Source organism: Cucurbita moschata, unplaced genomic scaffold (assembly GCF_002738365.1).
Source record: "Cucurbita moschata cultivar Rifu unplaced genomic scaffold, Cmos_1.0 Cmo_Scf00072, whole genome shotgun sequence".
Lineage (NCBI taxonomy): Eukaryota > Viridiplantae > Streptophyta > Magnoliopsida > Cucurbitales > Cucurbitaceae > Cucurbita > Cucurbita moschata.
This window is the reverse complement of record NW_019268588.1, coordinates 165,308-186,302: the sequence shown is the minus strand read 5'-3', so window position 1 is coordinate 186,302 and position 20,995 is coordinate 165,308. Positions and strand designations below refer to the sequence as shown.

Sequence of the window (20,995 nt, the reverse complement as noted above, 5' to 3'; positions counted from 1 at the left end):
GTGATAACACACGTTCGGAATGCGATGTTAGAAGTTAAATGGCCCGTAGCATCGCACAAAAACTTAGGATTTCAGAACATGTCTCCTAGGATTCTTTTTCCAGTTGTCCCTCTCTTAATGGTAGCTAAAGGTTGGGGGTGAAAGGTCAACAATCACAAGTTTCTATGCAAGGTTTGATCTACCAAAGTTCACTAGAATTTAGAATAAAAGTTAGATTTGAATCTGTGTTAGAATTGAAGATCTTGTTCAGTTTACCATTTACTTTAGAAATCAGAGTAGAAAAGGATTGAAATATGAAGATTATGATCCTTTAAACGAAATCGAATGGCCTTAATAAGACAAAACTTAACTAAACACACTCTGTTAGAGCTTTTCATTGAGAAATTTCAAAGTAATACATGTCTATGGAGGAATCTATTGCCCTTTTTTTTTTACCTCTTCTTGTCTTTGATTTGTTTCATACAGAAAACTTTGACAAAAATGCATTCAAAAGTTACCTTTACAGTTCGTCAATATTTGGAATCTCTCTGTTAAGAACACAAATAATGTTGGCTAGCTCATCAGCAACTTCTTTCATTGTAGGTCTGTTTTGCCTCTTTTCATCCAAGCAAGCTGCTGCTAGAGACCCTAATGCCTTCATTATCTCTATTTGAACTCTGCTTGCTCTCTGTTTGATCACAGGATCAACAACTTCCATCAATCTGTCTTCTTTGATAATCTTCTTGATATAAACTACTAAGTTTACATCTTCCTCTTCTCTGTTAAAATCAATGGCTTTCTCAGAAGTCAACAGCTCGAGCATGACAACTCCAAAACTATAAACATCGCTCTTGTCTGTCAATTGAAAGTTTAAGTAATATTCCGGGTCTAGATAACCTAATGTTCCCTGAGCCCCAGTTGTAATATGGCTTGATTCTGTAACAGCCAGTCTAGAAAGCCCGAAATCGGCAACTTTAGCATTCAACTTCTCATCTAGCAGAATATTGCTCGACTTTATATCTCGGTGATAGATTCTTGGCATGGCTGAAGTGTGTAGATAGGCAAGGCCATCAGCCGTTTGGCGAGCAATGTAGAGTCGACGACTCAATGTCAACGGTGGCCATTTACTTGAACTTGTATTACCATGAAGGTGATCAAATAGGTTCCCATTTGAGATATACTCATATATTAGCAGGGGTTGCTCGAGTTCGAGGCAACATCCAAGTAGACGAACAAGGCATCGATGGTTCACCTGACAAAGAATTCGAACTTCGTTCAGGATTTGATCGATACCCTTCATGCACCCCAACTTGGCGCGCTTAACAGCTACTAAGGTTCCATCTTCTAAGCTGCCTTTGAAAACCTCTCCATAGCCACCAGAGCCAAGCAAGTTCTCTTTCGAGAAGTTGTTTGTAGCCTTTGCTATCTCTTTGGTTGTGAACATCCTCGCCGATTTGCCACTGCTGTTGGCTGTTAGAATCACTTCACGAACTTGTTTCGAACTGAGTTCGTTCCCTTTGGGAATCTGTTGACGTCTTTTGAAAATTATAAACATGGTCGAGCCACCAATCACCACGACGATCACTCCAGCCATTGCTGAGAATGAACAAATTTATTCACCATTGTCAAAGTAAGTTCATTCTAGTTTCACACTCAATGAATACCACAATTTGCCTTGATTTATATACCTCCAAGAATAGCAGGCATCTTCTTATGCTTCTTGTGAATTCTCTTGTTCTGTATTTTCACATCTGCATCAAACCAAAAGATTTCATGTCATCAAAGAATATAATAAAGCATTTAAATTCAAGTTTTTCTTTGTGTAAATGTTGCTAAATTTTACTCACTGTTGCCATTGCATAAGCCATTAACAGGATCCCACTTGAAAGGCACCTTGCAGAAGCACCTCCTCTGGCGAGCATTTGCAGGTTCCGGCAAACAAGCAGAATTCTCCCAATTCCGGCAGTCTGCAGCCACTCGACACGGCGGCTCTCGCGGAGGTGCCCATTGAATCTCCACCCCAGATTCTGGCCACTTCTTCTTCGCCGGAACAGAACCACCCAAATTCACAAAACATTCATAAGCCGAACACCGCTCCTTCCGCACCCTGATTCTGTACTCAGTAATGGACCCTCCACTTGTATACCAACAGCACGTCGGCGCCGCCTTACACGCCCCCATGACCACCGGATTCTGCTTGATGTAGTCATGACAGACGCTGTTAGCCGAACAGTTCCAACTATTTTCCAGGACTTCCATCGAACAATTGAAGAGTAGAACCGTGTTTCTATTGGTAATGGTGAAAGGGTGGCCAGTGTCGAGCCAAAATCCATGGCTCCCAAAATCCGATGAAACGCAGGCGTTTTTCGCCAACCCCGGCGGCCGGATAATCAACCTCTGGGCCACCGGATTAACGGAAGTGATCAAATAGGAAGACCCATTGACGGACTCGAACCAGAGCACGCCGGCGGTGCACCGAACTCTGTAAAGAGGGTCACCGCAATCTGGGCGTGTGCTGAGTGGGTACGGCACCGGCGTGCGGCCGCAGTCCGGGCAGCGCTTGGCGGAGCAGGAGAGGAAGATTGAGAGTAAAATGAGAAGAAAGAGAAGGGGAAGATTGGTTTCCATTTTTGATTGGGGATTAAATTTTGAAGTGCAGAGCAGAGAGATGAGTTGTGATTTGAGATGGGAGTTTGGCCTGCATGGTTGAAACTTCTGAACTCATAAACTGCAAAAAGCTTCGAACTTTACAAGTGGGCACTGATTTAGTTTCTCAATGCATCGAAGAAGAAAAAGAAAAAGAAGAAGATTGGCTGCATCACCATGAGTAGAATACAAAATTATTAATACTTTGTGGAATCTCAAACCTGGCTTAAACCAGAGCATATAGATTCTTTGTTTTACTCGTTAAATACTCGACAACTCGTATCACATTTATGCCCTTAACTTAGTCATGTTAAGAGAATTCTCAAGTGTTGAATAAAGAAGTTGTGAACTTCGAAGAGGTAGTTAAAAGTGACTCAAGTGTCGGACAAATGGTGTACTTTGTTCGAGAGCTCTAGAAGAGTCGAGTCTTGATCCGGAGAGGCCGTTCTAGGATTCCATAGGTCTCAGGGAAGACTCTATGGTATATTTTGTTCGAGGGGAGGATGGTTGGTGGGGAGTCCCACATTAGCTAGCTAAGGAAAAAGATGATCATAGGTTTATAAATAAGGAATACATCCACGAACCTATGAGAGATTATGCTCAAAGTAGACAACATCGTAGAATTGTGGAGATTCGAATGAATACAATCCAGAAACCTAGGAGAGAAGAGACATAATGATAAAGATGAAATGGATGAGATGGTGTAAAAGAAAAATGGGGGCAAACAGCAATATTATTCCTTGAAGAAAACAAAAAAAAAGAACAAATTTCAGTACTTTTGTCTCGCCGTGGTCCGAATTCTTAAGAACGATTCTTCCAATTTCACTGTCCAAACTCCGAGGAGCCAACCCAAGCTTGGTCTGTGTCTGTGTGTCTGTGTCTGTGTGTGTCTGTGTTCCCATTCCATTTCATCAAGTCTTGCTTACAAAACTAACCCTTACAATGCTTCACTATTTATCATTCATCCCATGCCTTTTAAAGCCTTTTCCTGCTTCTCCGGCCAACCTCGCCACCACTCACGCCGCCCTCTTTTCACCTTAAACAAAGATGATATGGTGTGCGTGTTCGAAAGGGATGAAGAGAAGCGTTTTAAATCCGTGAGGCTAATGGGTATATATAATGGGTCAAAATCGATAGTATCTACTAACAATAAACTTGAGCAGTGCAAAATTGCCCATCATCAAACTCTAATCTACAAATTCATCTCATTTTATTAGGGTTGAAGGAGATCTTGAACCATTTTAGATATTCTTTAAAATGATTCTCATTCCCATTTTGATTCTTTAGCAAATTTGGAACGTTGTAGGAAGAGAAGGATACGAATTTTCACTTAGATCGAGTTTTTGACTTGGTAGTGACATTAATAGATTTTTAAATTCTTAGATGAATTGGAATAAATGTACTAATTTATAGTTTAAAACGCGTTGGGTAGAAGTTTACACACCCTTATAAAATTTCAATCTATCTCCTCGGGGGCCAATGTCCCCACTATCACACCAACTAGTGTCGGGCCCTTATACCATTTGTAACAACCCAACCAACCGCTACAAAATATTATCTTCTTAGTCTTCCTTACTAGACTTCCGTTGAACGTTGTAAAACACATATGTAGAGAGAAGTTTTCACGTATCTATAAAGAATGTTTCGATCTCCACTCTAATTAATATGAGATCTCACATATCAAATCGTAATTCGTGTTTTAATTTATCAAAAGATCTTTAAACAAATTTGAGGGAAAAATAAAAATCAAACATCCACGAACAGTTCCAACAGACACCAACCCAATCAAAACCTTAAAATTACCAAACAAAAACAAACTTACTTACAACAAACAACTCAACCCCATCACCAAACTTAAAGCCACACAATAAGCACTTCTATGTTCCTCCATTACACAGCGGCGATTGATCAACCCCAGAGCCAGAAATTAAGACACTGTCACTCGAAGAAGAAGAAGAGGAGGAGGAGGAAGAAGAGGCCCCATTGATATTGTGTAGCTCATCATCATCGCCTGGGAGTCTTTGATATGAAGCTGAAGAAGGAGAGTCACAGCACCACATGGTTTGGTTATTATTGCCATTTCTGAACTCTACAATGGCTTTGTAAACAAATGGAATGAGACCTTCCATCTCCTTTGGCTTAAGGGCTGAAGATTTGGATCAAATTTTATGGGGTTTGTTTGGATTTAAACACTCCACCTTCTCACGCTGACCCGAATAAAGATTACCTCTATTTTGATGATAGCTATGGAAAGCTATATCCAAACTACACCCATTTGCATTGTAATCTCCCACTAAATCCTTCTTTATTCAATTTCTTTTGCTTATTATTATTATTATTATTTTTTTTTAGGGTTTTCTTGGTATTAGCTTCCAATTCAAGCCGGTCGGTATGTTTGTTCATTTTCGTTTGTTTTCTACTAATCACCACTGTTCATTTCAATCTGGGTGCTCTTCTGGTTTGGTTTGGTTTCTTGTTGGGTTGAATCAAGGCCTCATCTATTTATAGACGTGTAAATGAAGATTACCTTATAACAAACCATTAAATCATAGATTCTCCATTCATGGTCACAAAGGATATATGATATCCTTACGGTCTAGATGTTGCAACTCACATTGTAACAGCCCAGATCTACTGTTAGCAAATATTGTCCTCTTTGGACTTTCCCTTTCGAGCTTCCTCTCAGGGCTTTAAAACGCGTCTGCTAGAGTAAGGTTTTCACACCCTTATAAACGGTGGTTTGTTCTCCTCTCCAACCAATGTGGGACATCACACACACATATTTCAAATTTGATAGACAAATCCTTAATCGTTGGAGTCGGGGCCTCGCAGGAACCTGCTTGTAATAAGCGAGGAGGAGAGATGTTAGGATCGCTTAACAACATACACTCGATAAGATGAACACAAATAACAGGAGAGAGAAAATTCAAAAAAGAATATTAAGTACATTTTGAAAGTACGGTCTATTAAGTTTATATATAGTTCCGGTGACGAGGCAATGGTGTTGTAAGGCCTGCACAGCCAAGAAGCAATAAAAACCAAAACTTTGGATTCCAGACTGTCACAACCACAAGGGGAAAGGCTATACACTTGAAACCCATTTGAAATTAGATGTAACCCTAAGCATACTTTATATTATTAGAAAATAATAATGAAGATTATTGATGAAATGAGAGCCGTAGATGATGAAGTCATTGTTCAAATCATGAGGCTTGAAAATGATCGAAGCCGTCCTTTTCCATTCTCATAATTCAAAGCATAGAATGATGTTAAGCAAAGACATTTAATTATTAGGTGAAGATTATCATAAATGGAACAAGCCTGGCTTTGTCACACTCTCACACTTTATGAATTATCATTCATTTTGAGTTTGCCAAATATTAAATTATCGACATTTATGAGGCTATAATAATGTCGGTTGTCAACTATGTCGATGTTTCATTTATAAAATATGATGCAATGGTTAGTATCAACGCTCTAAATTTAGTTTTTATATCGTCCTTGAGAGTTGAACATTAATTGACCTAATGAAATCGGAGAAAGATATGCTTAATGAAATTTTTATTTAGTATATTTTAAATGTAATGACCTTATTTTTCCACTGAAATAGAGCCGTAACCATATGTATAACGTGACCTCTTAATATAAAAATATTCATTTGAAATAGTTCATAAACGATGCTATGGACTTACCCATTAAAAATAAAATCATTAAATCAATACAATAGTATATAAGAAACAAAAATAAACAAATACGTCCAAATACGTCCAAAAACTAGAAAACAACACATTGACCTAATCTAACTTGACCAATAAACGATGCTATGGTCTTCATGTGTCGCCTCTGTCATTCGTACAGGGGTGCCTTATCTTTACTTGAAACGTAAGAATAACATACGACTTGAGTATTTTAAGAAATACTTAGAAAGTTGCCAGTGTTGGGGTCAAGTAATGCAAACACACACATATATGATGGGACCTATCTTCTAAAACAACATAGCATGACCTTGAGCTATTTCTAGTCTAGGCAGAATTGGATGTGTGGTACTTCTCCATGCATGGCTCACGCACATAGACTCACCAAGCGGACTCAGATACATACCCCTTGAACCTGGCTTCATCGGGCTAAACAGTTGACGTGTCGCCAAACACCACAGAGAGAAAGACCCGCATGATATCATGACAAACATAAATAACGAAGATACGTGTCTGTACTAACATAACATAACTAGGAAATCTAAATGCACATGACATACATAAATATGATTGAAAATCATAGCATATAATAAGAATCATTTCATTCTTCCTTTCTTTCATGTCATAGTACACATATAAGTCATGTATGCATATAATCTATAACATGACATCACATAGCATAACATTCATAGAATTTCACATCATACATATCATGGCACAATAAAACATCACATACATGTATAACATGGCATTGTAGATCATCACATAACTTACATAAGCATAGCATGACATTATGACGCATGTAGGGGCCACGAGGCATGCATCATCATACATCATACAATTCTTCTTACCAACCAACGGTAAAACACTTGGTTGACTTAGGCCGAAATTACTAATTATTTTTGGTATCGTCTGAACCTGCTCCTCAAAGTCCAATTCAATCTCAGAATCATCATCTTGATAATATCAATTAAAACAAAATGACTACAAAGATCCGCCACCTGTAGTCTAATTATTAAGGAAAAAAAACATATTGACATATCTACTTTATTTGTACTTTTCTTTCCAAATCAAGTCTATTGATTCGTATTTAAAATTCTTGAAACTAAAAATCATGCGTAATTGGTTTCCTAGAGTAGGAAATAGATTTTTTTTTTAAATTAATTAATTTATGTATTTATTGAGACCACGTATGTGGCTTTTGAAATTTCAAAAGGTCAAATAAATTTCAAATTTAATTCTCAATGGCCAAAACTATTAATTTTGTAAACATATTAATCAAATAGAAATTAATATTATGTTTACTACGAAAATAAATCATAATGAAATTATAAGGAATGGAATATGTATAATTATCATAATAATTTTACAATTAATTAAAATGCAATAACTAAATAATATGCTACAATATATTTTCCATTTTTATTTTCTTAGTTAAAGTTTTTATGGTTTAAAATATTCAAATTTGTATATTTTAAACAATAATGTATAAATTAATATTTAAAAAGCGTAATTTTTTTAATAATTATATTCTAATTCAAATTTGGATTTTGGCGTCTTTTTTCTTCAAAACTCATAATCTAATATATATATATACTTTAAAAGGAAAAAATATCACAATTTTCAAAATAAGATATAAAATTATTTAATTTAGTAAAAAAAATTACAGAAATCATATAAGAATGAATTAAAAAGAAACTAAAAATATGAAAATGAATATTAATGTTTTTTGTTTACCAGCATGAAGAAATCCTAGAAAAAAAAGATGTAACTGTGGAAGTCGAGTACTATTAATTAATATTGTTCGCTTTGATCCGTTATTTATTACTGTTTGTTAGATGATGAAAGTCCCACATCGATTAATTTAGGAAATGATCCTGGGTTTATAAGTGAAGAATACTATTTTCGTATGAGGCCTTTTGGGAAAGCCTAAAGCAAAACCATGCTCAAAGTGAACAATATCATACCATTGTGGAGAGTCGTGTTCGTCTAACATAGTATCAGAGTTATGCCCTAAATTTTAGTCGTGCCAATAGCCTCCTCGAAGGCACAAAGGCAGTACGAAATGACTAAGACTCTAAAAAAGTCTCATATCGACTAATTTAGGTGAATGTCATGAGAGCTTATACTCAAAGTGGACAATATCATACCATTGTAGAGAGTCGTGTTCGTCTAACACTGTTAACTTCATGATTTTAAAACGGGTCTGCTAAGAAAAGATTTCAAACATATAAAGAATGCTTCATTCTCCAATCTAATCGATGTGAGATCTCACCGCCAACCAAAGTTCGAATCCTAAAGAGATCGTGAAAATAAGATAGAAAGCTTACAACAAAATGATTATAATGTGTTCTCACCTGTTATAACATTTCAAAGATGGAAAGCTTCAACACCTGAAATGGCCATGGCGAATCCACAACCACCGCCCCACGCATCCTTCCACCGTCGTTACAACCTGGAAACCGCACCAGCTCCGCCGAGAGCCAAACAGATTTATCCGGCAAACCACCGGGAAGATAGCCCCACATATAAACGAGAGCCACAAGATTGAGCTGAAAGACTCTGGAAGCCAAAGACTTTCCTCAACTCGAACCTTTCCCAAAATGCTTGCCACGTGTAGCCAATCAGATTATTTCGAATTCATTAAAATTGCCACTTCTCAATGCACGGACTAGATCGATCCACGTGTACAAATCCTAATAATCGTTATATTTTGATCTATTTTATTTTATTTTGAATTATGTAATTCGTTGTGTACTTATATATTATTTAGTCCTCGAAGAAAACAAATTAATTTTATATATTTCATAATTTATAAATTGAAATAGATTATTAAAAAATAAAAATAATTAATTGATTTGTTGAATGTGGATTAGTAGAGACAAAAGTGGATTATAAAACAATTAATTTCAGAATTAAATAGAAATTATTTAAGTTTAATGGAGAGATTAAACCAAAAGATTAGGGGACGACAATGATCAAATTGTAGCTAAAAGATTTTTTTTTTTCAATAATCATATTTGTGAATTTTTTTCCGCAAGAAATAAATAAATAAGAATGCTTGATTTATATCCATAGATAGGCTAAGTGGTTACGCAAAGAGGGGAAATAATTCATTTTTAAATTATATATATATTTTTGGATAACGAGGAATATAATATTTTAATAACTAAACATTTGACCATATATATATATATATTTTTTCATGTGATTACAGGATGGAATAATTATATTTTTTTTATAGATAATTTTTTTTTTTATATTTAATTTTATGATACTTTATTGCGACCTATGTGAGAAAAGAAAAATTATAATAAAATCTACCGATTAAAAATGATGGTAGAGGTCTCATAGTTGACGAATAGCTTTGATAAAATAGTGAATATAACGAAGAAGGAAATGCCTCATATAATTCTAGATACAACCAAGTTATTTTATCTTGCACAAATAAGTGATCAATAATTTTTTTTCATTATTTTGAATTCACTCGTGCATCGTAGCTTGGCCTGACATGCAGTCCCTTATTCTGTGTCCATCTTGCACGCACCAACTGAACAATCCAGACCCGCATACTTGAACCTGCATGTTATTCTACTCGAACTTCTGTTGACCTATGCTCTGACTTGGTTTCAACCCGCACACTTATCGATCTGCTTACTCGATCCGACCTAACTATTAGTCCAACCTACTCTGATCACTACTTTGATCTGCCCCAACTTTCAGTGCAACAAGGTTCATTGTCTTTTGGACCCTTTTGACTCTTTTAGGCCACTTCAACACAATTTAGTTCTACTTCGACCAAATTAAGGTTGATTCGGGTCTATCACTTTTCAATTTGGTTATTTTGGAATGTATTTTAATGGAATTAAGGGTCATAAAGAATTTTGAAACAATGTTAATGGAAGAATCATGTATGTTTCTATGACAGTTGTGAGTGGCTTCGAAGATCGTTGGAGTACATGAGATGTGCAAATAGCTTCAAATCAAGTTTTTTGTGGAGTGACGTTAAAATTGAGGTAAGTGAACATACTATTGGACACTCTAAACTTGGTCGTATGACTAGTCAATTATATGTACGTATGTATGTTTACGAGTCATGATACTTAGAAAATATAAAGATTTAGTGATATGGCAAGGTTTTAAACCTCAATATCGATGAAAATGTCGATATTTAAACTTTTAAAGAAATATAAGATTAAATATTTTATTGATATTTTTGTTATATTTTGTAGATTTTTCTACACAACAATCGAATAAATATTTTATCACCACTCATCGATTTATATCCCGATAATTTGTTGATATTTTTACTATATTTGATCGATTCACTCTCTGAGATATGGAGCCATAGATAACCATGTTCGGACCATTGATTTTTTTGAATACCGTGTTCCTTAAGAATTATATCATGTGTCGTTTTAGTTATAAATTTTGCTGACGACTGCATACAATTGATGTCGTTGAAAAAATCCCCCCCCCCCGCACCGCAAGTCTGTAAGCGTACTTTACGACGTGTCGGTGTCACTGTGCGAATTTGTCAAATCCTGTGCAATAACCGAATTGTGGTCAATAAATTGGCAATACTAAATTTATTTCAAATGACATATATTTAATTAAAAAATAATAATTATAGAATAATCAACTTTTAGTCTAAAAGTCTATTTAATTCATTTTAATAAATTTCTAAAGATCTTTGAATTTAAAAAATTGCGTTTGATGTCTCTTCAATTTAATCCTAAAATTTTTATTTTTTTTTTAGGTTAATAAATTATTCACCAATTCTATAAAAAAAAATTTAAAAGTTTAAAGATATTATTTAACTTAAAATTTAATAATAAAATTGATGTTTAATATATTTGTTAATTATTAAAAATTATGTCAAGCAACTATTATTACATACAAAATTAAAATTTTAAAGATTAATTATTTTTTTTATAATTTCAGACATAAACTTAAAAATTCAAATACATTAAACTTGAATTTTAATATCTAATAAAATTTTGAGATTGGATTTTTTGCTTAGTAGATATATGAATTAACGAATTTGTAGTTTAACCCATTTACAAAAAAAATAATAATAAATAAATCAAACTCGTGATTTCCCTCCTTAATTCGCGAAGGTGGGATTCCTGATATTGTTTAATGTGAGTACAAGCTCTTATGGTTTTACTTTTCCTTTTTCGATAATATTTTTTACTTATAAATCCAGGATGGTAACATTAATTAGCTAATAAAAATAGAAAGTATAAAGATTAAAAAAATATATATGGAAAAGGATAGAAACGGGAATAAAATAAAAAATGTTTTAAAACACTAATCTTGATTAAGTGGTAGTAATAAAAACAAAAATTAAACTGGTTTGTTGAGTGTGGATTTGTGATGTCCACATTGGTTGGGAGGAGAACAAACCACTGTTTATAATGGTGTGGAAACCTTCTCGGTGGGGCGCATTTTAAAGTTTTGAGGGAAAGCCCGAAAGGGAAGTCTAAAGAGGACAATATTTGCTAGCGGTGGATCTGGGCCGTTACAAATGGTATTAGAGCCAGACACCGGACGATGTGTCAGTCTTCTCGCTATTCCTCGAAGGAGATAGACACGAGACGTGTGCCAGTAAGGACGCTAGTCCCAAAGGGATTATTTAAGTTTAATGGAGAGATTAAAGCAAGAGATTAGGGAAGGAGAATGATGAAATTGTAGCTTAGAAGAAAAGGATTAATAATAATATTTATGAATTCTTTTTGAACAATAAATAAATAAATAAGAATGATTCTTCCTCTATGTCAAATACATCGGCTAAGTGGTTACGCAAATAGGGGAAATTATAGTGGCCTATTAACAATTCTCAATTTTATTTTTTATATTATATATTTTTTGGATTAATCAACAATATAATATTATTTCACATTAAATAATATTTATTCTTAACTAAACATTTGTCCACATGATTCCTTTTTTTATTCTTAAAAAAATATTTTCGTGATGTATCTTAGATTATATCATTCCGGTTACAACAATGTTCTCTTTTAAATCTCTCAACCAATGATCTTAGAAGACAACTTTTGCTAAAATTCGAGCAGATAACAAGCCGTGTTGATCGAGACAACATAACAATTAATCCTCCTGAAAAATGTAGCATAAAATTAGATACCGAGCAGTGTTAGAAATCAAATTCCAAATAGAGGCAACCATGTTACTGTCCACATACAAGTAATCAATAGTTTCCATGCTATGTTGATAGACAACATATCAGTTGCTAGAGGGACAACGAATCTCTACAATTATATGATGCTGTTCACTTTAAGCAGGAACGTTTATTCACTTTAACCCGTTCCTTTACTTATATTGTGATGATCTTAATTTTAGACGGAGAGACCATTACAAGACCATTGTTTGTGCTTGAAAAGGGTCATCATTTTTTACAAATCTTTTTAACAATCAAACTAAAAAAATTAAAAAATATTCTTTTATTTAAAGTGTTTCAAATAATTTTTAAAAAGTTCTAATGATATCTTTTTAACTTTTTAAAAATATTTTTAAAATATTTATAATTACTGACAGGTTTAAAAGGTTTAAAAGATGTCAGTAGATTTTTTAAAATAGTATTAACCCCTTAATTTTTTATAATTAAAAGAAATTAATCGTCATCCATGAAAATTTGAAGGGCACTGGATAAATTAAATTTAAAAATGTTTTTAAAGTTTCTAATAAAATATAAAAGTATTAAAGATACTTTTTTAAATTTTAAAAATTAGTAGCATGGTAAATTTAAGAGTATTTTTATTTTTTATTTTTAAAATTTAAAAAGTATTTTTGAGAAAAAAAAAATGCAAAGTTTTTATTATTTTATCCTTTTCAAAAACACTTTTTTTTTAAAAAAAAAAAAAAATAGTATAGCTCATATATGGAATAAGAATTCAAACGAGTAACTTAGAGGCTTTTAACTTGTGAAGTGTATGCTCAAATCAGTAAAAAAGATATATAAAAAAAATAAAAATAAAATCCTGGTCAATCTTTTCATTAATTCAGGAATATTTTAACTACATATTCTATATCATACTAACTTAAAGAAGTTGTATTACATCGAGTAAATGAGAGGTATATGAATGAACTAATATCACATTTGAATGAGAGTGATCTTGAGAATATGATTAGTTAAGAAATGCTTTAAAATAATTGAAATTCATTACTTATATCAAGAATGTGCATATTTCTTTTCGATAACTTAATCATAAAAACTTCCTAGTTAAGCATGTTTGGCTTGAAGTAATTCTATGTTAAAATTTTCATGGAATATGCATGTTGGAAGAAATTGTGTTGGTTTATGGAGATAGCCTTCACTCGTAGAAGTATGTTCGAAGCACTCATGTTTGTCGGTGAAGATAGTTTTCATTCATAGAAGCGAGGAGTAAGTAACCTGACTATATCACAAGGGATGCAGAAGAACGCCAAAGTGCCAAATCCTGACTTAAATCCTGGGCATGGTTCGTGAACTCATACACTAATTCATATTCGATATTTTTTGTGAGATACCACATGGGTTGGAGAGAGGAATGAAAAATTATTTATAATAGTGGGAAATCTCTCCCTAATGGATACATCTCAAAAACAGGTACAATTAAACACTTGTTCCACGTAACGTGATTAAGAATATGATTAATAATTGGAGACACCCCTCTCTAATACTACCACAAATCATAGAGATCCATTGAATAAAAGTTTTGTTCATAATTGAAGAAGACACAAACACACACAGACACAAACACACACACACACTTGTGAATTAATTATTAGTTTATGAGTTGTTTTAGTGATATCTTTGAGCAGATTTGAGTCAGATTACTTCAGTTAGCTACCCAACCCTCCCTCTTCTCATCCCCAAAAAACATGGCTTTCAAAGACCCCACACACACACACACACACACACACACACACACACACACTTCCAATTTTTAATCCTTTCACCTTTCTAAACTCTTCTCTAAAACTTTTAAAATTCTCAACCACATTTATGGATGAACTCAGTGGAATCCATCTACCCAACCCTAGCTCCCACAAAACAACCAAAACTCTAGAGCTCTATACCCCTACCCACCACTTCAATTTCAATCAACCTCACCTTAAATATCTCATTCTCTCTCAAATTCCATGGAAATGGAGCCCAAACCATGTTGGATGATGTGGGAAAACAAGAACCAGAACGAGAACAAGAACGAGAATCGTTTGACTACTGCCTCCGATCATCTCAACAACAAAGCTTCTTCTTTTGATGATTCATGGGAAGAACAAGCTTTCGCCGACGATGCTGCCGGTCGTCTCGGCGGCTGCGTTTGGCCCCCGAGATTCTACTCTTGTAGCTTCTGCAAAAGGGAATTCAGGTCAGCACAAGCTCTTGGTGGTCACATGAATGTTCACCGGCGTGATCGTGCTATGTTAAAGCATGAATCTTTCAAACCCCAAATCGAAACACATCTTCAAATTCCCCCAAAAAACAACCCCTTTACATCATTGATCGATCTTCCACAACACCCATCTTCCCAATTTGTTTGTGATGAAAATTTGGCGTTTAACCCTAACCCTAAATCCTCACAAAACTCCGTGGACGAATCCGATCATAAATGGCGTCAAAGTTTAGACCTTTCCATAAAAACAACCGATCTCTTCAAGGATGATGCAGTTTGTTGCAAGAGGAAGCGAAGCGATCATCATTCGACGTCCACGGTGGCTTTCGTTCTCCGATCGGAGGTAATTGGACTTAGTCATAATTCTATCGAGGATTTGGATCTCGAGCTCCGCCTTGGCGATGGCGGTGGTAGCCGAACAAAGCCAAAGCTAAAGTAAAATTTCACCGCCGTGAATTTATCTCTATAGTTTTTGTTTCTCTTGTTGTTTCATTTTCCTTTTGGAATCTCTATGTCAGTTCTTCTACTCCTTGTGTCCTTGAGCAGGATTGTAGCAAAATTCAGCAATATTGCTCGCAAAAGGAGATTGATGAAATGAAAAGCTGATAAAAATTGACATATTTGAAACCTTTCTTGTTTTCAGTTTCAATAAAATACTCATATACATATATACACTTGTAAGATAGGTTCATATCGATCAAAGTGAGAATATTTTTGTGGAATATTTAAGAGTTTGTGTTCCATCATTTCTATGCCCTTTTTTTTTTTTTTTTTTCCATTTATTACACAAAAGTCTAAACTTTTATTCCTTTCTTCACCTTAATTCTTTAGTTTACTTCAAAGTTTCTCCCCAAGATGCAAACTTTTTCATCAGAAAGCTCTTAAAGCTTCGAGCTTTGAGATATTGAGCTGGTAATCTAGTGGATATGTTATACCCAGTAACTAAAATTTGAAGAAACTAGCCGATATTGTTCTCTTTGAGTTTTCTCTTACCGGGTATCCTTCAAGATTTTTAAAACGCATCTCATAGGGAGAGATTTCCACACCCGTATAAAGAATGCTTCGTTCTCTCCCTCAACCGACGTGAGATCTCACAATTCCCTCCCCTTCCAGCTTCAATCGCCGTGATCAATTTGTAACAGCTCAAGGTCACTACTAGTAGATATTGTCCGTTTTGGCTCGTTACGTATCGCCGACAGTCTCACGATTTTAAAACACGTATGCTAGAGAGAGGATTCCATTTCTACACTGTTTACGGAGTGTTTCGTTCCTCTATTCAACCGACGTGGGATCGAAAGGGTCACAAGATTAGGGTATGATAAAAGAAAGAATGAGGGTACCAAATGTGCATGGAAATATGTGAAGAAGGATGATAATAATATGATATATTATACACCTTTTTGCAATCAATAATAAGGTAATGACATTCCATGAGACCCATATATCAAAAAACAAAACCCACATAAAGTCGGATACTTGACAACATTGATTCCCTTTTCTCTTGGTTTTATTATAATACCCCACAATATATATATATATATATTATATATATATCATCAGAGATCTATTTATTTCTCTCTTTATATACGTCCAAATTTATTCCAACAACTCAAAGGAATCAACAATTAAGTATTGCAAGGATTTGAATAAAGCCACTGCCAAAAAGTTTAGTTTTTTTTTTAATTTTTTTAAAGGGAAAAACCATTACTACGTCTGCTAATCGCCATCTCAGTCACTTTCTTGTTTCTTCTTGTGTATGTATTTGTGCAATAAAATCTCCAATTTGCAAAATCTGCAAAACCCTAAAGAAGTCTTATAAAAATGGCAAAATTCCAATTCCCCTACGGAACCCTAATAATAGGCCATGCTTCAATTGGCACACCAAACAAGATCAATATTGGGCTCTTCAGGAGCTTGCTTCTTTCCCCCTTCTTTTAATGCCACAATTTTATGCAAAACAAGCCTATTCAATTATGAATTATAATGGAAATCGTATATCTTTAAAGCTTTTGGCTAACAAGCTCGTAGGGTGTGCGCCAACCATACCATACGTAGCTTGAATTGTAGCTATTGTCAATCCCAAACACGTCTTTGGTTGGATCTTTACAGGCTGAAAAGCTATTGTTTGCTACCTACTTCGTGAGTCTTCACAACCCTGTTCTGTTATACTAACTTAAAAGTAGTATGCACAAAATAATGTCTATTTCAACCTCTGATCCTACAAGAATGAGCTAACGACGGTTGAATTATGCTTATGTTGACAATTTATATGTGAGATCTCACATCGGTTGAGGAGTAGAACAAAGCTCAAGAGACAAAGCCCGGAGAACAATATCGGTTAGTGGTGAGATTGAACCGTTACATTACAAGTTTCTCTTTAAAGAACCAAACGTCGATAAAACCTATTAAAATAGCAAGAAAAGAAGAATTAAAGGAATACCCATTAAATATTTTCTAAAAAAGGTAAGTAATTGAAGAATGTATTGATGAGAGGAGAGGGTTTTGTTTGGTACGATGCATGTGAAAAGGATTAAAGAGAAAGAAAATGTTGGTTTTTCGGGGAAAGCGAGATTGTTTTTTGGGGAGGTTTAGGAGCAAGAATCCATGGAAGAAGATGAGGTTTAAAAAGGTAAATGTGTGCTTTGAGGGCTTTGTCTTGTTCCAACAGGAACAGCGATGAGTTGGATTGGTCTCAGAAGGAACAGTCGGGCACATGGGACATCAGATGTCCATTTTAATTATTTCTCAAACTATACTTTTAATTAATTAATTATCATATGGAATTATTATTAGGTTAGGGGAATAATTTGTGAGATCATGATTACTATTTTTAATATATGAGAATATTGGAAATGTTCCTCTGCCTGTTCATCAGAGAATAGTTGTTGGGTTTTGTTTATAATTTTTTTTCATCTTGGAAAGGGTGATTTTCTTGTAAACTGGAAAGTGTTTGATGTGTTTTAAATTCATTCTAAGGGATATATTTGTTGATATTAATTGTTATGAAATGCTTGTGGTTGGCGATGCTTTTGTGGCTGTCCATAGTTAGTGAGGTATATAGCTTTCATTATGATTGATATCAATGTAAGAAGAAATGACATGCACATAAAAGAGAAAGAGGCTGCACATGGCTTCGTTTTGTTGAACATTCAACTACTTTCCATCCTTCTGTTAGTTCATAATCAAATTTGATCCTGCTATCTAATTTCACGATCGAAGTTGAGCTATTCGAATATCTAATCTTAACAGGGAACGAGGAGAGAGCAAGGAGAGTTTTTTAGGGATCGGGACAGATTATATTCTCTGTTCCTGTCCCCAATCTAACTATTTATTTATTATTATTATTGTGGATAAGTTATTAAGGAGCAATATGACACGTTGTAATATTGAAATTTGAAATTTTAGAAATTAGGTTGGGTTAAAAACTAGGCTGTAATATTAAAATTTAAATTTTTATAGTTACATTTTTGCTTATAAAATAATTGTTATCCCGGTTGAGAATAAATTTAAAAATTAGTGGAGAACTCAATCTCAACGAATTTTCTATGAAGAGCCTGTGTCTAGAACCTCACAAAAATAAACAATTTTTTTTTTATTGTGTAAATGAAGATTGAAATAGGCAGCGGGAATGGAGGGGAGAAAGTCATCTGTCTATCATGGTTCTATTCCGTGAACATCTCTACTTTAACGTGTATATCTTAACTCCTTATTAAAAAACGTCCAAAACTATGAATTCTTGCTACATACTCGAACGAGACGATGAATCTACTAGTTTAAAAAAAGAAAGTTGGAAGAGTTCACCAATATAATAAAAATTTCCTAAACTTTAAAAGGTTTGGAGTATAAAGCATGTGGTCTCTCATATACGTACAAAAGGAACATGCTTTCATGCATATTACTACGCACACTTCCCTTAATTTGAGGATCCTTCTTTGTTTGGATAAGAGATATTCTTTCATAAAATATATCTCATCTTAATCTAAAGATTTTATGGAGAGTTTTTTTCGTAAGTGTTTATGTACTTTTAGCCATTAATTTGATATAGCTTTAACTCGTTAATTAAACACATATTTTCTAAATGTTGAAAGTTTGAGTTTATGTACTTTTAAAATGCTGTTCATCAAGATATTATCTTTTTTGGACTTTCCCTTCTGAGTTTCTCTTTACGGTTTTTGGGCTTTCGCCATGGGCTTCTTCATTACACAGCTACTAGGGAGAGACTTCCACACTCTTATAAATATGTTTCGTTCTTCTCCCGAACCCATGTGGGATATTACATCTCCTCTTCGAATCACCATGTTTGAACCCTAAAAAAAAAAAAAAAAAAAATCTAGGATTTTTCTTCGTAAGTCGGCCAATCTATTAATATATAATTCTACGAGTTTAAATACTTTTTAGAAAAATATATTTTTCAAAGAAATCTTTTTAGGGTTTAACTTTTGTGTTAGGTGGTACAAAAGGATGGGACAAAATGTCAAATTACACAAAATATATATATATATATATATATATATATATATATATATATATATATATTTGAGGGCAATTTTGTGATGTCAAATATTTTACAATCTAAAAACACTTTTACATAGGAATGTCCATGGAGTCGAGAGTAGGGGTGTACATGTTTGGTTTTGGGTTGAGTTGAGAGAATTTTTTGGACCAACTTAAAAGTTCGGGTTGGTTAGATTAATAACTTAACCCAATTTGAAAATTGTCACAACTCAACCAAACCCTCTATTTTCACGTTAGATTCAGGTTGGGAAACAACATAGTGGTGAGCGGAGAAATTTGACGAGAAACACAGAGCAGAGAAATCCAACGAAAAGCACTGAGCGCCAAGCAGAGAGATAATCGACGACAACGTTCGACGAGAGACCCCGAGACATGGTCGAGCGGAGGAAATTGAGAAGAGAGTCCAATAGAGAAGAGGTGAGCGATGTCGACGTCCGACAACAGAGAGAGAATTATTGAGATAGTCTGTAGAGTGCAGATGCGCCGGGGGCAGACACAAAAGACTACTCAGGGTTGGGCCACTTTATTTATTTTTTTAGGATTTTGGGTTGGGTCGGGTTGGCCCAATAATTTAAATTTTAAATCTGAACCAGATCGGATTCCAAAGACCCCAACCAAAACCTAAAACCCTTTGAAACCGAACCCAACCCTTATAAATTGGGTTAGGTCGGATTGTGTTCTCAATTTAGCGGGTTGGATGTACACCCCTAGCGGAGAGGGAAAGTCTATCTCTTCTCATTTCTCAATCTTTATTGCTACAAAATTCTCCATTTATTTTTGGAGACAAAATTATTGTAGATAACTTTTTTCCATTTTTTTAATAAAATAGATTAATCTAATATAATTTTTATTGAAAAAATATAAATATTCTAATAAATTCAATAATATTTCATATAATATAACAATAAATGTAATAACTCAAATTTAAAATTTTCTTTTAAAAAAAAATTATTTGTATTTTGTGTCTGGGTTTCTTTTAGCCATTTATTCTTTATTTTATTTTTTCTTAATAAAAATTATTTTTATTTACCAATAATTCTCAAATACCTTATAAAATTTTAAAATGAGTGAAATAAATTAATTATATTTAATTTTTGAAATATGACATACATAATGAATTTTTCAATACAATTATTATACCAATAATTTAAAATTTTATCAAAATCATTTATTTAAAAACAATTATTAATATTGACAACTCAATAAACTCAAAAACCTATTTAAGGTATATTTAATGAATGAAACAATTTTTTTAATATTTTGACTTAATAAAAATCAACTAACTAACAACAATTAATTATCTAAAATTAACTAATTCAATATGACATTGTGTAACCGTCCAAGCCCACTCCTATGTCTCGCTATCAGCCTCATGGTTTTAAAATGCATCTGTTACAGGGAGGTTTCCACGTCTTTATAAGAAATGTTTTGTTCTCATCTCCAACCGACATGGGATTTCACAATCCACCTCCTATAGGGTCCCAACGTCCTCGTTGACATACCGCCCGATATCTAGCTCTGATAGCATTTATCAATTTATGAGTGTCATCCTTGCGCAAAAGTCATACTAATCTTCCATGTATGAACAATTCACAAATAAGAAAGAACCTAAGAAAAGAAACAAATTAACAAAAACGATACTGTAATGTATACGTTGCTTAAGCATTTAAGAATTGAATCGAAGAAAAGGAGTCCGTCTTCACAAAAAAAAAAAAAAAAAAAAAAAAAAAAAAAAAAAAAAAAAAAAAAAAAAAAAAAAAA

General features: G+C 33.9%; 2 protein-coding genes across 2 annotated transcripts; one reads left to right on the top strand and one right to left on the bottom strand.

The window, feature by feature from the left end:
- Positions 1–178: 178 nt before the first annotated feature.
- On the bottom strand, positions 179–2,945 carry LOC111438172 (wall-associated receptor kinase-like 20). The gene is made up of 3 exons (XM_023076126.1): positions 1,827–2,945; positions 1,668–1,730; positions 179–1,575 (listed from the first exon to the last, which is right to left on the bottom strand). Exons 1-3 carry the CDS (start codon positions 2,605–2,607, stop codon positions 500–502), a joined length of 1,920 nt encoding a protein of 639 aa, XP_022931894.1. The 5' UTR covers positions 2,608–2,945; the 3' UTR covers positions 179–499.
- An 11,351-nt stretch (positions 2,946–14,296) lies between these two features.
- On the top strand, positions 14,297–15,387 carry LOC111438197 (transcriptional regulator SUPERMAN-like). The gene has a single exon (XM_023076153.1). It carries the CDS (start codon positions 14,466–14,468, stop codon positions 15,156–15,158), a length of 693 nt encoding a protein of 230 aa, XP_022931921.1. The 5' UTR covers positions 14,297–14,465; the 3' UTR covers positions 15,159–15,387.
- The last annotated feature ends 5,608 nt before the right edge of the window (positions 15,388–20,995 follow it).

What these genes read in the sequence shown, in the direction of transcription:
- LOC111438172 (XM_023076126.1), bottom strand. Translation starts at nt 2,607, where the DNA reads ATGGAAACCAATCTTCCCCTTCTCTTTCTTCTCATTTTACTCTCAATC. An exon ending in TGGCTTATGCAATGGCAACA is followed by an intron (nt 1,731 to 1,826) that starts GTGAGTAAAATT and finishes GGTTTGATGCAG; the next exon opens with ATGTGAAAATACAGAACAAG. An exon ending in GATGCCTGCTATTCTTGGAG is followed by an intron (nt 1,576 to 1,667) that starts GTATATAAATCA and finishes GTTCATTCTCAG; the next exon opens with CAATGGCTGGAGTGATCGTC.
- LOC111438197 (XM_023076153.1), top strand. Translation starts at nt 14,466, where the DNA reads ATGGAAATGGAGCCCAAACCATGTTGGATGATGTGGGAAAACAAGAAC.